Source organism: Musa acuminata, chromosome BXJ3-1 (genome assembly GCF_036884655.1).
Source record: "Musa acuminata AAA Group cultivar baxijiao chromosome BXJ3-1, Cavendish_Baxijiao_AAA, whole genome shotgun sequence".
Classification (NCBI taxonomy): domain Eukaryota; kingdom Viridiplantae; phylum Streptophyta; class Magnoliopsida; order Zingiberales; family Musaceae; genus Musa; species Musa acuminata.
In genome coordinates this window covers 43,394,869-43,409,614 of record NC_088349.1, presented here as the reverse complement: position 1 = coordinate 43,409,614, position 14,746 = coordinate 43,394,869, and the positions used below count along the sequence as shown (strand labels likewise).

Genomic DNA, 14,746 nt, shown 5'->3' with positions numbered 1-14,746 from the left:
AACGACTTCCATAATGCTAATATGCTGGGAATTGTCAATATTTTGAATTTTTGAGATGGTGCGCAGAAAACTAATTGAACCATGAATTTGCGCAAACTTTATGATTGACACTATTTTTTGTAAAACCTTGCACAAACAACTTTGCTAGGGCAAATAAATTGATAATGATCAATTTTTTGAATTTTCGAGACTGTGCAATAAACCGATCAAATCACGACGTTGCACAAACTTTATGACGGCCATGTTTTTTGCGAAACTAAGCTTATACAACTTCTAGTTTTTGCCAAATGACACACTCGGCATTGCTAGACATGTCTCTCCACATCTCTAACAATCTTAGGCCCAATAGAAGTTTGATTGAACAAGAGCAAAACTAAGCTTAAACAACTTCCCGAAAGCTAATAAACAACGTCTTTTGAATTTTTGATATGGTGTACAAAGAACCTATCACACCTTGACTTTGCACAAAATTTATGACTGCCATGTTTTCTTACGAAGCCCAGCATATACGACATCCCGAAGGCAAATATATTGGGAATTGTCAATATTTTATATTTTTGAGAGGAAGCACAAAAAACCGATCGAACCTTCACTCTTTGGAAACTTGATTACCGTCACGTCTGTTGGCAAAACCCAGCTTAAACAACTTCCCTAGAGCTAATATATTTGGAATGGTCAATATTTCGAATATTCGAGACGGTGCACAAAAAACTGATCGAACCTCGACTCTGCGTAAACTTTATAACCGTTATATTTTGTTCATAACCAAACTTTAACAACATCCATGGAGCTAATATGTTGGGAATGGTCAATATTTTGAATTTTCGAGATGGTGTGCGAAAAACAATCGAAATTCGATTTTTCGCAAAGTTTATGACTGTCACATTTTTTTCCCAAACTATGCTTATACTGACTACCCTAGGGCAAATATGTTGGGAGTAATTAATTTTTAAAATTTTTGAGATGATGCGCAAAAAATCGATCGAACCTCGACATTGCAAAAACTTTATAACTATCACGTTTTTTTTCTGAAACTATGCTCCTACGACGTCTGATGGACAAAACATGTTTTTTTGCAAAACCAGGCTCAAACAACATCCATAATTCTAATATGCTGGGAATTATGAATATTTTAAATTTTTGAGATGGTGCGCAGAAAACCAATTGAACCATGACTTTGCGCAAACTTTATGGCTGACATTATTTTTTGTGAAACCTTGCACAAACAACTTTGCTAGGGCAAATAAGTTGATAATGATCAATTTTTAAAATTTTCGAGACTGTGCAAAAAACCGATAAAATTCCGACGTTGCACAAACTTAATGACGGCCATGTTTCTTGCGAAACTAAGCTTATACAACTTTTTGTTTTTGCCAAATGACACACTCAGCATTGCTATACATGTCTCTCCACATCTCTAAATTTCTTAGGCCCAATAGAAGTTTGATTGAACAATAGCAAAACTAAGCTTAAACAACTTTCCGAAAGCTAATAAAAGGGGATTTGTCAATATTATAAATTTTTTAGAGGGTCCACAAAAAACAATCGATTCCCAGCTTCTAGCAATCTTTATGACCGTAATTTTTTTTTGTGAAACTAAGCTTAACAACTTCCCTTGGGAAAATGTTTTGGGAATGGTCTGTATTTTAAATTTTCGAGATGATGCACAAAAAACCAATCGAGCTTCGTCTTTGCAAAAACTTTATGACCGTAATATATATATTTTTTAATCCAGGCTTTTACAACTTTCCCTAGGGCTAATATCCCAATGATTGATAGTTCTCGACTAGAGAAGAGGTAGGGAGGCGACCCTTGCGATAGGCGGCGAGAAGCGACTGAGTGTAAGGGCACCTCACGGGCAGCACGTGCTCCCGTGCCATCAATGGCGGGTGCGAGGGTGACTTATGGCAGGGGCGATGGTTGCTTCTCCCTAGGGCTACCTACTTGGCTCGTACAAATTTTCTTGGGTTAATATGTTAGGAATGGTCAATATTTTTACTTTTCGAGATGGTGTAAAAAAATATTCGAACCTCAACTTTGAGCAAACTTTATAACCGTCATATTTTTTTTGCGAAACCAGGCTTATACAACTTCCCTATGGCAAATATGTTGGGAATGGTCAATAAAATTTGTAGACGGTGCATAAAAAATCGATTGAACCTTGACTTTGCGCAATCTTTATGACCGTCATGTTTTTCTGTGAAACCATTCTCATAGGACTTCGCAAGGGTAAGTATTTTGGGAATGATCAATTTTTTGAATTTTTGATATGGTCCACAAAGAACCTATCACACCTTGACTTTCCATAAAAATTTATTACTGCCACGTTTTCATACGACGCCCAGCATATACGACTTCCCGAAGGCAAATATATTGGGAATTGTCAATATTTTAAATTTTTGAAAGGGAGCACAAAAAACCGATCGAACCTTCACTCTTTGCAAACTTGATTACCGTCACGTCTTTTGGCAAAACCCAGCTTAAACAACTTCCCTAGAGCTAATATGTTTGGAATGGTCAATATTTCGAATATTCGAGACAGTGCACAAAAAAACTGATCGAACCTCGACTCTGCGTAAACTTTATAACCGTCAAATTTTGTTGCATAACCAAGCTTATACAACATCCATAGAGCTAATATGTTGGGAATGGTTAATATTTTGAATTTTCGAGATGGTGTGCGAAAAGCAATCGAACTTCGATTTTTCGCAAAGTTTATGACTGTCACAATTTTTTTCCCAAACTATGCTTATACTGACTACCCTAGGGCAAATATGTTGGGAGTGATCAATTTTTTGAATTTTTGAGTCGATGCGCAAAAAATCGATCGAACCTCGACATTGCAAAAACTTTATAACTATCACGTTTTTTTTCTGAAACTATGCTCCTACGACATCTCATGGACAAAATATGTTTGGAATGATCAATTTTTTGAATTTTCGAGATAGTGAATAGAAAACCGATCCAACATTGACTTTATTCAAATTTATGACTATAAGTTTGTTTTTGAAACCAAGCTTTTACAACTTCCTTAGGGCTAATATGTTTGGAATGGTTAATATTTTGAATTTTCAAGATGATGCGCAAAAACTATTCGAACCTCAACTTTGTACAAACTTTATGACCGTTACTTTTTTTTGCGAAAACTGGCTTATACAACTTCCACAATGCTAATATGCAGGGAATTGTCAATATTTTGAATTTTTGAGATGGTGCGCAGAAAACCAATTGAACCTTGACTTTGCGCAAACTTTATGACTGACACTATTTTTTGTGAAACCATGCACAAACAAATTTGCTACGGCAAATAAGTTAATAATGATCATTTTTTTGAATTTTCGACACTGTGCAAAAAACCGATCGAATCCCGACGTTGCACAAACTTTATGACGGCCATGTTTCTTGCGAAACTAAGCTTATATAACTTCTTGTTTTTGCCAAATGACACACTTGGCATTGCTATACATGTCTCTCCACATCGCTAAACATTACGAAAACTTTATGACTGTTACTTTATGGTGAATAGGAAACTGTTTGAACCAAGCTTTTTCTGCTCACAAAACCAACCGAACCTGGACTATGCGCAAACTTTTTTATTAAAATGTTTTTTTGCAAAACCTGGCTCAAACAACTTCCATAATCCTAATATGCTGGGAATTGTCAATATTTTGAATTTTTGAGATGGTGCGCAGAAAACTAATTGAACCATGACTTTGCGCAAACTTTATGATTGACACTATTTTTTGTAAAACCTTGCACAAACAACTTTGCTAGGGCAAATAAATTGATAATGATCAAATTTTTGAATTTTCGAGACTGTGCAATAAACCGATCAAATCACGACGTTGCACAAACTTTATGACGGCCATGTTTTTTGCGAAACTAAGCTTATACAACTTCTAGTTTTTGCCAAATGATACACTCGGCATTGCTAGACATGTCTCTCCACATCTCTAACAATCTTAGGCCCAATAGAAGTTTGATTGAACAAGAGCAAAACTAAGCTTAAACAACTTCCCGAAAGCTAATAAAAGGGGAATTGTCAATATTGTAAATTTTTTAGAGGGTCCACAAAAAACAATCGATTCTCAACTTCGGGCAATCTTTATGACCATCATTTTTTTTTTGTGAAATTAAGCTTAACAACTTCCCTTGGGAAAATGTGTTGGAAATGGTCTGTATTTTAAATTTTCGAGATAATGCACAAAATACCAATCGAGCTTCGACTTTGCAAAAAATTTATGATCGTAATATTTTTTTTTTAATCCAGGCTTTTACAACTTTCCCTAGGGCTAATATCCCAATGATTGATAGTTCTTGGCTAGAGAAGAGGTAGGGAGGCGACCCTTGCGACAGGCGGCGAGAAGCGACTGAGTGCAAGGGCACCTCACGGGCAGCACGCGCTCCCGTGCCATCTTTGGCGGGTGCGAGGGTGACTTGTGGCAAGGGCGATGGTTGCTTCTCCCTAGGGCTACCTACTTGGCTCGTACAAATTTTCTTGGGTTAATATGTTGGGAATGGTCAATATTTTGACTTTTCGAGATGGTGCAAAGAAAATATTCGAACCTCAACTTTGACCAAACTTTATAACCGTCATATTTTTTTTGCGAAACCAGGCTTATACAACTTCCCTAAGGTAAATATGTTGGGAATGGTCAATAAAATTTGTAGACGGTGCATAGAAAACCTATTGAATCTTGACTTTGAGCAATCTTTGCGATCGTCACGTTTTTCTGTGAAACCATTCTAATAGGACTTCCCTAGGGTAAATATGTTGGGAATGATAAATTTTTTGAATTTTTGAGATGGTGCACAAAGAACCTATCACACCTTGACTTTGCACAAAATTTATGACTGCCACGTTTTCTTACAAAGCCCAGCATATACGACTTCCCAAAGGCAAATATATTGGGAATTGTTAATATTTTATATTTTTGAGAGGGAGCACAAAAAACCGATCGAATCTTCACTCTTTGCAAACTTGATTACCGTCACGTCTTTTGGCAAAACCCAGCTTAAACAACTTCTCTAGAGCTAATATGTTTGGAATGGTCAATATTTCGAATATTCGAGATGGTGCACAAAAAACTGATCGAACCTCGACTCTGCGTAAACTTTATAACCGTCGAATTTTGTTGCATAACCAAGCTTAAACAACATCCATGGAGCTAGTATGTTGGGAATGGTCAATATTTTGAATTTTCGAGATGGTGTGTGAAAAACAATCGAACATCGATTTTTCGCAAAGTTTATGACTGTAACATTTTTTTCCTAAACTATGCATATACTGACAACCCTAGGGCAAATATGTTGGGAGTGATCAATTTGTTGAATTTTTGAGACGATGCGTAAAAAATCGATCGAACCTCGACATTGCAAAAACTTTATAACTATGACATTTTTTTTCTAAAACTATGCTCGTACGACATCTCATTGACAAAATATGTTTGAAATGATCAATTTTTTGTATTTTCGAGGTAATGAATAGAAAACCGATCCAACATTGACTTTATTCAAAATTTATGACTATAAGTTTCTTTTTGAAACCAAGCTTTTCCAACTTCCTTAGGGCTAATATGTTTGGAATGGTTAATATTATGAATTTTTAGGACGATGCGCAAAAACTATTTGAACCTCGACATTGTACAAACTTTATGACCGTTATTTTTTTTGCGAAAATTGGCTAATACAACTTCCATAATGCTAATATGCTGGGAATTGTCAATATTTTAAATTTTTGCGATGGTGCGTAGAAAACCAATTGAACCTTGACTTTGCGCAAACATTATGACTGACACTATTTTTGTGAAACCATGCACAAACAAATTTGCTAGGGCAAATATGTTGATAATGATCAATTTTTTGAATTTTCGAGACTGTGCAAAAAATCGATCAAATCTCGACGTTGCACAAACTTTATGACGGCCATGTTTCTTGCGAAACTAAGCTTATATAAGTTCTTGTTTTTGCCAAATGACACACTCGGCATTGCTATACATGTCTCTCCACATCTCTAGACATTGCGTAAACTTTATGACCGTTACTTTATGGTGAATAGAAAACTATTCGAAACAAGCTTTTTCTGCTCACAAAACCGACCGAACCAGGACTACGCGCAAACATTTTGATTAACATGTTTTTTTGCAAAACCAGGCTCAAACAACTTCCATAATTCTAATATGCTGCGAATTGTCAATATTTTGAATTTTTGAGATGGTGCGCAGAAAACCAATTGAACCATGACTTTGCGCAAACTTTATGACTGACACTATTTTTTGTGAAACCTTGCAAAAACAACTTTGCTAGGGCAAATTAGTTGATAATGATCAATTTTTTGAATTTTCGAGACTGTGCAAAATACCAATCAAATCCCCACGTTGCACAAACTTTATGACGGCCATGTTTCTTGCGAAACTAAGCTTATACAACTTCTTGTTTTTGCCAAATGACACACTCGGCATTGCTATAAATGTCTCTCCACATCTCTAAACATCTTAGGCCCAATATTGAACAGGAGCAAAACTAAGCTTAAACAACTTCCCGAAAGCTAATAAAATGGGAATGTCAATATTGTAAATTTTTTAGAGTGTCCACAAAAAACAATCGATTTTCAGCTTCGGGCAATCTTAATGACCGTCATTTTTTTTTGTAAAACTAAGCTTAACAACTTCCCTTGGGAAAATGTGTTGCGAATGGTTTGTATTTTAAATTTTCGAGATAATGCACAAAAAACCAATCGAGCTTCGACTTTGCAAAAACTTTATAACCGTAATATATTTTTTTTAATCCAGGCTTTTACAACTTTCCCTAGGGCTAATATCCCAATGATTGATAGTTCTTGGCTAGAGAAGAGGTAGGGAGGCGACCCTTGCGATAGGCGGCGAGAAGCGACTGAGTGCAAGGGCACCACACGGGCAGCACACGCTCCCGTGCCCTCAATGGCGAGTGCGAGGGTGACTTGTGGCAGGGGCGATGGTTGCTTCTCCCTAGGGCTACCTACTTGGCTCGTACAAATTTTCTTGGGTTAATATGTTGGGAATGGTCAATATTTTGACTTTACGAGATGGTGCAAAAAAAATATTCGAACCTCAATTTTGAGCAAACTTTATAACCGTCATATTTTTTTTGCGAAACCAGGCTTATACAACTTCCCTAAGGCAAATATGTTAGGAATGGTCAATAAAATTTGTAGACGGTGCATAAAAAACCGATTGAACCTTGACTTTGCGCAATCTTTATATCCGTCATGTTTTTCTGTGAAACCATTCTTATAGGACTTCCCTAGGGTAAATATTTTGGGAATGATCAATTTTTTGAATTTTTGAGATGGTGCACAAAGAACCTATCACACCTTGACTTTGCACAAAATTTATGACTGCCACGTTTTCTTACGAAGCCCAGCATATACGACTTCACGAAGGCAAATATTTTGGGAATTGTCAATATTTTAATTTTTTGAGAGGGAGCACAAAAAACCGATCGAACCTTCACTCTTTGCAAATTTGATTACCGTCACGTCTTTTGGCAAAACCTAGTTTAAACAACTTCCTTAGAGCTAATGTGTTTGGAATAGTCAATATTTCGAATATTCGAGACGGTGCACAAAAAACTGATCGAACCTCGACTCTGCGTAAACTTTGTAACCGTCATATTTTGTTCATAACCAAGCTTAAACAACATCCATGGAGCTAATATGTTGGGAATGGTCAATATTTTGAATTTTCGAGATGGTGTGCGAAAAACAATCGAACTTCGATTTTTCGCAAATTTTATGACTGTCACATTTTTTTCCCAAACTATGCTTATACTGACTACCCTAGGGCAAATATGTTGGGAGTGACTAATTTTTTGAATTTTTGAGATGATGCGCAAAAAATCGATCGAACCTTGACATTGCAAAAACTTTATAACTATCACGTTTTTTTTCTGAAACTATGCTCCTACGACATCTCATGGACAAAATATATTTGGAATGATCAATTTTTTTAATTTTCGAGATAGTGAATAGAAAACCGATCCAACATTGACTTTATTCAAAATTTATGACTATAAGTTTGTTTTTCACACCAAGCTTTTACAACTTCCTTAGGGCTAATATGTTTGGAATGGTTAATATTTTGAATTTTCAAGACGATGCGCAAAAACTGTTCGAACCTCGACTTTGTACAAACTTTATGACCGATATTTTTTTTTGCGAAAACTGGCTTATACAACTTCCATAATGCTCATATGCTGGGAATTGTTAATATTTTGAATTTTTGAGATGGTGCGCAGAAAACCAATTGAACCTTGACTTTGCGCAAACTTTATGACCGACACTATTTTTTATGAAAACCATGCACAAACAAATTTGCTAGGGCAAATAAGTTGATAATGATCAAAATTTTGAATTTTCAAGACTGTGCAAAAAACCGATCGAATCCCGACATTCCACAAACTTTATGACGGCCATGTTTCTTGCGAAACTAAGCTTATATAAGTTCTTGTTTTTGCCAAATGACACACTCGGCATTGCTATACATGTCTCTCCACATCTCCTGACATTGCGAAAACTTGATGACCGTTACTTTATGGTGAATAGAAAACTATTCGAACCAAGTTTCTTCTGCTCACAAAACCGTCCGAACCTGGACTATGCGCAAACTTTTTAATTAACATGTTTTTTTGCAAAACCAGGCTCAAACAAATTCCATAATGCTAATATGTTGGGAATTTTCAATATTTTGAATTTTTGAGATGGTGCGCAGAAAACCAATTGAACCATGACTTTGCGCAAAATTTATGACTGACACTATTTTTTGTGAAACTTTGCAAAAACAACTTTGCTAGGGCAAATAAGTTGATAATGATAAATTTTTTGAATTTTCGAGACTGTGCAAAAAACCGATCAAATCCCAACGTTGCACAAACTTTATGACGGCCATGTTTCTCGCGAAACTAAGCTTATACAACTTCTTGTTTATGCCAAATGACACACTCGGCATTACTATACATGTCTCTCCTCATCTCTAAACATCTTAGGCCCAATAGAAGTTTGATTAAACAAGAAAAAAACTAAGCTTAAACAACTTCTCGAAAGCTAATAAAATGGGAATTGTAAATATTGTAAATTTTTTAGAGGGTCCACAAAAAACAATCGATTCTCAGCTTCGGGCAATCTTTATGACCCTCATTTTTTTTTTGTGAAACTAAGCTTAACAACTTCCCATGGGAAAATGTGTTGCGAATGGTCTGTATTTTAAATTTTCGAGATGATGCACAAAAAACCAATCGAGCTTCGACTTTGCAAAAACTTTATGATCGTAATATATTTTTTTTTAATCCAGGCTTTTACAACTTTCCCTAGGGCTAATATCCCAATGATTGATAGTTCTCGGCTAGAGAAGAGGTAGGGAGGCGACCCTTGCGATAGGCGGCGAGAAGCGGCTGAGGGCAAGGGCACCTCACGGGCAGCACGCGCTCTCGTGCCCTCAATGGCAAGTGCGAGGGTGACTTGTGGTAGGGGCGATGGTTGCTTCTCCCTAGGGCTACCTACTTGGCTCGTACAAATTTTCTTGGGTTAATATGTTAGGAATGGTCAATATTTTGACTTTTCGAGATGGTGCAAAAAAAATATTCGAACCTCAACTTTGAGCAAACTTTATAACCGTCATATTTTTTTGCGAAACCAGGCTTATACAACTTCCCTAAGGCAAATATGTTGGGAATGGTCAATAAAATTAGTAGACGGTGCATAAAAAACCGATTGAACCTAGACTTTGCGCAATCTTTATGACCGTCATGTTTTTCTGTGAAACCATTCTCATAGGACTTCCCTAGGGTAAATATTTTGGGAGTGATCAATTTTTTGAATTTTTGAGATAGTGCACAAAGAACCTATCACACCTTGACTTTGCACAAAATTTATGACTGCCACGTTTTCTTACGAAGCCCAGCATATACGACTTCCCGAAGGTAAATATATTGGGAATTGTCAATATTTTAAATTTTTGAGAGGGAGCATAAAAAACCGATCGAACCTTCACTTTTTGCAAACTTGATTACCGTCACGTCTTTTGGCAAAACCCAGCTTAAACAACTTCCGTAGAGCTAATATGTTTGGAATGGTCAATATTTCGAATAATCGAGATGGTGCACAAAAAACTGATCGAACCTCGACTCTACGTAAACTTTATAACCGTCAAATTTTGTTGCATAACCAACCTTAAACAACATCCTTGGAGCTAATATGTTTGGAATGGTCAATATTTTGAATTTTCGAGATGGTGTGCGAAAAACAATCGAACTTCGATTTTTCGCAATGTTTATGACTGTCACATTTTTTTCCCAAACTATGCTTATACTGACTACCCTAGGGCAAATATGTTGGGAGTGATCAATTTTTTGAATTTTTGAGACGATGCGCAAAAAATCGATCGAACCTCGACATTGCAAAAACTTTATAACTATGACATTTTTTTTCTGAAACTATGCTCCTACGACATCTCATGGACAAAATATGTTTGGAATGATCAATTTTTTGAATTTTTGAAATAGTGAATAGGAAACGGATCCAACATTGACTTTATTCAAAATTTAGGACTATTTTTGAATTTTGAATTTTTGAAACCAAGCTTTTACAACTTCCTTAGGGCTAATATGTTTGGAATGGTTAATATTTTGAATTTTCAAGACGATGCGCAAAAACTATTGGAACCTCGACTTTGTACAAACTTTATGACCGCTACTTTTATTTGCGAAAACCGGCTTATACAACTTCCATAATGCTAATATGCTGGGAATTGTCAATATTTTAAATTTTTGAGATGGTGCGCAGAAAACCAATTGAACCATGACTTTGCGCAAACTTTATGACTAACACTATTTTTTGTGAAACCATGCACAAACAAATTTGCTAGGGCAAATAAGTTGATAATGATCAATTTTTTGAATTTTAGAGACTATGCAAAAAACCGATCGAATCCCGACGTTGCACAAACTTTATGACGGCCGTGTTTCTTACGAAACTATACTTATATAACTTCTTGTTTTTGCCAAATGACACACTCGGCATTGCTATACATGTCCCTCCACATCTCAAGACATTGCGAAAACTTTATGACCGTTACTTTATTGTGAATAGAATACTGTTCGAACCAAGCTTTTTCGGCTCACAAAACCGACCGAACCTGGACTATGCGCAAACATTTTGATTAACATGTTTTTTTGCAAAACCAGGCTAAAACAACTTCCATAATGCTAATATGCTGGGAATTGTCAATATTTTGAATTTTTTAGATGGTGCGCAGAAAACCAATTGAACCATGACTTTACACAAACTTTATGACTGACACTATTTTTTGTGAAACCTTGCACAAACAACTTTGCTAGGGCAAATAAGTTGATAATGATCAATTTTTTTAATTTTCGAGACTGTGCAAAAAACCGATCAAATCCCGACGTTGCACAAACTTTATGACAGCCATGTTTCTTGCGAAACTAAGCTTATACAACTTCTTGTTTTTGCCAAATGACACACTCGACATTGCTATACATGTCTCTCCACATCTCTAAACATCTTAGGCCCAATAGAAGTTTGATTGAACAAGAGCAAAACTAAGCTTAAACAACTTCCCGAAAGCTAATAAAAGGGGAATTGTCAATATTGTAAATTTTTTAGAGGGTCCACAAAAGACAATCGATTCTCAGCTTCGGGCAATCTTTATGACCGTCATTATTTTTCGTGAAACTAAGCTTAACAACTTCCCTTGGGAAAATGTGTTGGGAATGGTCTGTATTTTAAATTTTCGAGATGATGCACAAAAAACTAATCAAACTTCGACTTTGCAAAAACTTTATGATCGTAATATATTTTTTTTTAATCCAGACTTTTACAACTTTCCCTAGGGCTAATATCCCAATGATTGATAGTTCTCGGCTAGAGAAGAGGTAGGGAAGCGACCCTTGCGATAGGCGACAAGAAGCGACTGAGTGTAAGGGCACCTCACGGGCAGCACGCACTCCCGTGCCCTCAATGGCGAGTGCGAGGGTGACTTGTGGCAGGGGCGATGGTTGCTTCTCCCTAGGGCTACCTACTTGGCTCGTACAAATTTTCATGGGTTAATATGTTGGGAATGGTCAATATTTTGACTTTTCGAGATGGTGCAAAAAAAAAATTCGAACCTCAACTTTAAGCAAACTTTATAACCGTCATATTTTTTTTGCAAAACCAGGCTTATACAACTTCCCTAAGGCAAATATGTTGGGAATGGTCAATAAAATTTGTAAACGGTGCATAAAAAACCGATTGAACCTTGACTTTGCGCAATCTTTATGACCGTCATGTTTTTCTGTGAAACCATTCTCATAGGACTTCCCTAGGGTAAATATTTTGGGAATGATCAATTTTTTGAATTTTTGAGATGGTGCACAAAGAACCTATCACACCTTGACTTTGCACAAAATTTATGACTGCCACGTTTTCTTACGAAGCCCAGCATATACGACTTCCCGAAGACAAATATATTGGGAATTGTCAATATTTTAAATTTTTGAGAGGGAGCACAAAAAACCGATCAAACCTTCACTCTTTGCAAACTTGATTACCGTCACGTCTTTTGGCAAAACCCAGCTTAAACAACTTCCATAGAGCTAATATGTTTGGAATGGTCAATATTTCGAATATTCGAGACGGTGCACAAAAAACTGATCGAACCTCGACTCTGCGTAAACTTTATAACCGCTACGTATTCTTCCCAACTTGCTTATCCTCGTGATGCCTCTTGCGCGAAGGGTTGGTCATTCCTCTGAATGCCAATCTCAGATGCCCGCTCCTCTTAGCGACTCCTTTTTCCTACATCTCCATGCCCGCTTTCCCCTAAACGGTCGCGCGTGCGGGCTGCCCTCAATGCAGTCCCGCTAAGTCCCCCACGTTTGCATGTCAAGTGTTTCTATGAGTGCTTGTCCAGCTCTGATACCATCTGTCATGGATTTAGCTGGTTTTGCCTAAGTCGTGCGGCACCGTTGCGTGTCCATCCGCAAAGGTCAGTCTCTCCGAAACATCTAATGGTCCCTTAAGACCTACAAAAGAGAAAACGGGTTAGAGAAAGCGCCTCACTCGGGATCCACAAGCAAACATTTCGAAAAACACTTGCATAGCCAATGCAAATTACAAACAGACTTTACAAGCTCTGAACGGTCGCACAACAAAGGATCCAAAATGGTCCACTATAGACCAAATATCTCTCACAAGTGTCCACATGACACAACCTTTATTTACAAGCCTAAAACGGCCACCAAACTCAACTAAAATGGGGTTGTTAAGCCTTCGACTGTCCCTCTACATGTTGTGCAACGCATGAACAAACCAAAATACACGGACATACATAAGCATTACATTAAAAGCCATGTTTACAGTTTTGCCCATGACAGACTGGTACCGAGGCGTACTGACCAATACCGCCCCAGATTTCGACCATTGCTGAGGCATGGTAAGTGTAGGTATTTTTAAGTTTTTGGATGTACCATCGGTATACCCTGGCATACCAACGGTACGTGCTGTACCGAGCGGAGCTCAATACGTCGGTACGAACCGGTATTTAAAACCTTGCTCCAGGGTATTGACATTAGATTGACGGCCAGTATCAAATACTGTCAAATCACCAAAGGAACCTCCTCATTGTGAGTTGTACTCCATAGTTGACCTATTGTTAGTAGCAAGGTTCGCAATACCGTACCGTACCGGAGTTTCGACCTGGGCTCGGTACCGGTACGGTACGGTATACCGAGCGGTACACCCAGGTGTACCGAGCGGTATATTCAGGCGTGCCGAGCTACAGTACTGCTACAGTGTCGGACCGGTAAGATGCGGTCCGCGTACCGAAAGCATGTCGGACCGGTACGTACCGCCCGTACCGGGCGGTATAGTTCGGTACGGCAAACCATGGTTAGTAGAGTCTTGAATGGTCAATGGACTGATGAGAGAGCTAAAAATTATGGTACAGGGATGAGAAGCAAAATATTGTCTTGTACAAAAAAGCAGCATGCAAAGTTACATCCGTAAGGAACTAACATCTCAAACTATATAAAAAGGATTGTCATCTAGTGCATACTGGATGCATATTATTCCCTAGCCAGACCTGGACCGGTCGGTACCAGTACACTGGTATGTATGAGTGAAGATGAAGGAGAAGGCGAAGGCACAGTAAAGGAAGGAAGAAAAGGAGGCAGTGGAGGAAGAGGAGAAGAGGTGTATGCGCTAGGTGGCTGTGCGCAGAGATGGTGAGTGGCGACATCACATGATGTATCCTGTGTGATTGAGATGCGATTAGGGCAAAGGTGGTGCAGAGCAACAATGTACAAGGTAATGACGTGCACGATTAGGGCAAAGGTGCAAACATATTTTTTACATTTTATATGGGCAGGTTGAACTGTCCAAAACGGGGGCAGTCCACATACTGGTTCACACACCAGGACTGTTATGTACATACCAGTCCAGGCAAAACATCATTTGTTGCTCTATGTTTGATAGAAAAGTTACATATATTGAGGTATTATACCTTGACAAACTAATAGCAAAGGACACTGATAGAAGAAAAAGAAAAGTATTGTACCTCAAAAACTTTCTGCCAAATGGCTTCTTGCCCATTGAAAGCAAGTGGTAAGTTGACCCCTTGGAGAACCATCCAATCAATTTCCTTCTCCCATCTTTCCCAACTCCACCATGCATATGAATCTTAACACAATAAAAAACAAAGTTCACAACATG

The 14,746-nt window shown here is 37.7% G+C and overlaps 1 protein-coding gene across 16 annotated transcripts in view; it reads right to left on the bottom strand.

Moving 5' to 3' along the window:
• The window catches only part of LOC103973708 (alpha-N-acetylglucosaminidase-like), an 86,286-nt gene that overhangs the window by 65,867 nt on the left and 5,673 nt on the right, over positions 1–14,746 (bottom strand). For all 16 annotated transcript variants that reach the window (XM_065137260.1, XM_065137263.1, XM_065137266.1 and 13 more), the window contains one exon: positions 14,592–14,713. In XM_065137260.1, the coding sequence (XP_064993332.1) occupies positions 14,592–14,713 (122 nt within the window). The remainder of the gene's footprint in view (positions 1–14,591; positions 14,714–14,746) is intronic.